At 34.2% G+C, this 1,478-nt stretch overlaps 1 protein-coding gene across 1 annotated transcript; it reads right to left on the bottom strand.

The window, feature by feature from the left end:
- Positions 1-264: 264 nt before the first annotated feature.
- LOC120287171 (L10-interacting MYB domain-containing protein-like) lies at positions 265-1,245 on the bottom strand. The gene is made up of 2 exons (XM_039299876.1): positions 928-1,245; positions 265-843 (listed from the first exon to the last, which is right to left on the bottom strand). The coding sequence occupies exons 1-2, from the start codon at positions 1,243-1,245 to the stop codon at positions 265-267; spliced, it is 897 nt and encodes a 298-aa protein (XP_039155810.1).
- Between the last annotated feature and the right edge of the window lie 233 nt (positions 1,246-1,478).

Below are 1,478 nucleotides of genomic sequence, written 5' to 3' on the forward strand. Positions count from 1 at the left end.
AGAATAATCCATAATTGCCTAACGTAACAAAATATAGAGTTAGAATAAGAAAATATGAATAATATTGACAATCCATTAAGAAAAACAATAGTATCAATCAACATATATATGCAAAGTCAACCACATAAAGCGAACGCCAATTAGAAACAATTCTTACATTAAAAACATTAATATAAATTAGGTCCATACATAATTTAAATAGAGTTTGCATATAAAAATAAAATAGCATATTCAAGAATTCAAATAATAAACTATAACAATATCTTAGTTATGATTAAGTTCTTCCATCTCAAACTTGAGATACTTCACCCTCAGAGCATCGGTACTCAAGCTCATGAAGACCTGCCTATTGTCCACCTTGTCCTTAAAATGTTTAATTGCAAAAAAGTATAGCTTTTCATCTTGCACAATCTCCGGTATGGCATCCAACATAGATATGAGATCCTTGTAAGGACCGAATTCCTCATATGCTCGAGAGGCAATAGCATCAGCACTCCTACTTTCAACTGCAGAACAAAGCCTGTTAATTTGGCTTCTAAGCAATTGTGCCGGGCTCAAATTCTTGGCTTTCTTTCCTCGAGTTTCCCTCGTTGAAGTTTGTGCTACTCTTTTACGAGCCTGAGTTTGAATTGGTTCATCAATATATTCACCCACATCACATTCTAAATTATCATCAGTAGATCCTATGGCATCATCAATATTGGGTTGTGTGGCATCAATATTCTCATCAACACATAAACCTTGTGCATGATTCCAAGTGATTCCTGTGAACATTCTATCTAGCAACACTTCAAGATCAGGAGGTATGCCTTTCGTCCTAAAAACCTTAACCTTAGGATTGGCCTGTTATAAAAAACGTTTTGAGTAAGTTGTATATAATAGAAAATAATAACTTAATCGAAAAGTAAAAGAACAAATGATAAACACCTGGATTTTGCTCTCCCACCATTCATCACTCGCATAGATGGTTTTCTTCCTTGGATCCCATCCTAATCCCGTTTCACTATAAACCAATGTCCTCCATCTTTTCCATTCTTCCTTAAAATTATCCCACTTACTTTTCATTTTAATTTTATCGTACTTTTTACCCCTCAACTCCTTGAACTTATTAATTATGATAGTCCATCCATCTCTCTTGTTAGTTGCTGGACGATTACCCTTATCGATTTGTTCAACACACAACTTACAAAATGTTTCCACGTCTTCAACTGTCCAATATGCCTTTTCCTTTGTTGAACTCACCATCTTTCAACAATATGAGCATGAACATATTTGAGAGATATATAATAAAGGAAAAATTCAGCAACTGAATTAGAGCCAAATAAATGCGAACTAGTAAAGAAGAAATCAATGTTATATTGTATTAGGTATCGGCCTAAAAAACAAGAAAAAAAACCAACAACATATCAGTTTAGGGCTGTACAAGATACAAGGTGGTGGTTTTCCCACTATAGAGGGAGAGGATCCACCAAAAAAAG

Source organism: Eucalyptus grandis, chromosome 8 (genome assembly GCF_016545825.1).
Source record: "Eucalyptus grandis isolate ANBG69807.140 chromosome 8, ASM1654582v1, whole genome shotgun sequence".
NCBI lineage: Eukaryota > Viridiplantae > Streptophyta > Magnoliopsida > Myrtales > Myrtaceae > Eucalyptus > Eucalyptus grandis.

Bases quoted from the DNA above. Each gene is read 5' to 3' on its own strand.
- LOC120287171 (XM_039299876.1), bottom strand. From the start codon at position 1,245: ATGGTGAGTTCAACAAAGGAAAAGGCATATTGGACAGTTGAAGACGTG. The intron at 844-927 runs GTGTTTATCATT...TTTTTATAACAG, and splicing joins GGTGGGAGAGCAAAATCCAG to GCCAATCCTAAGGTTAAGGT.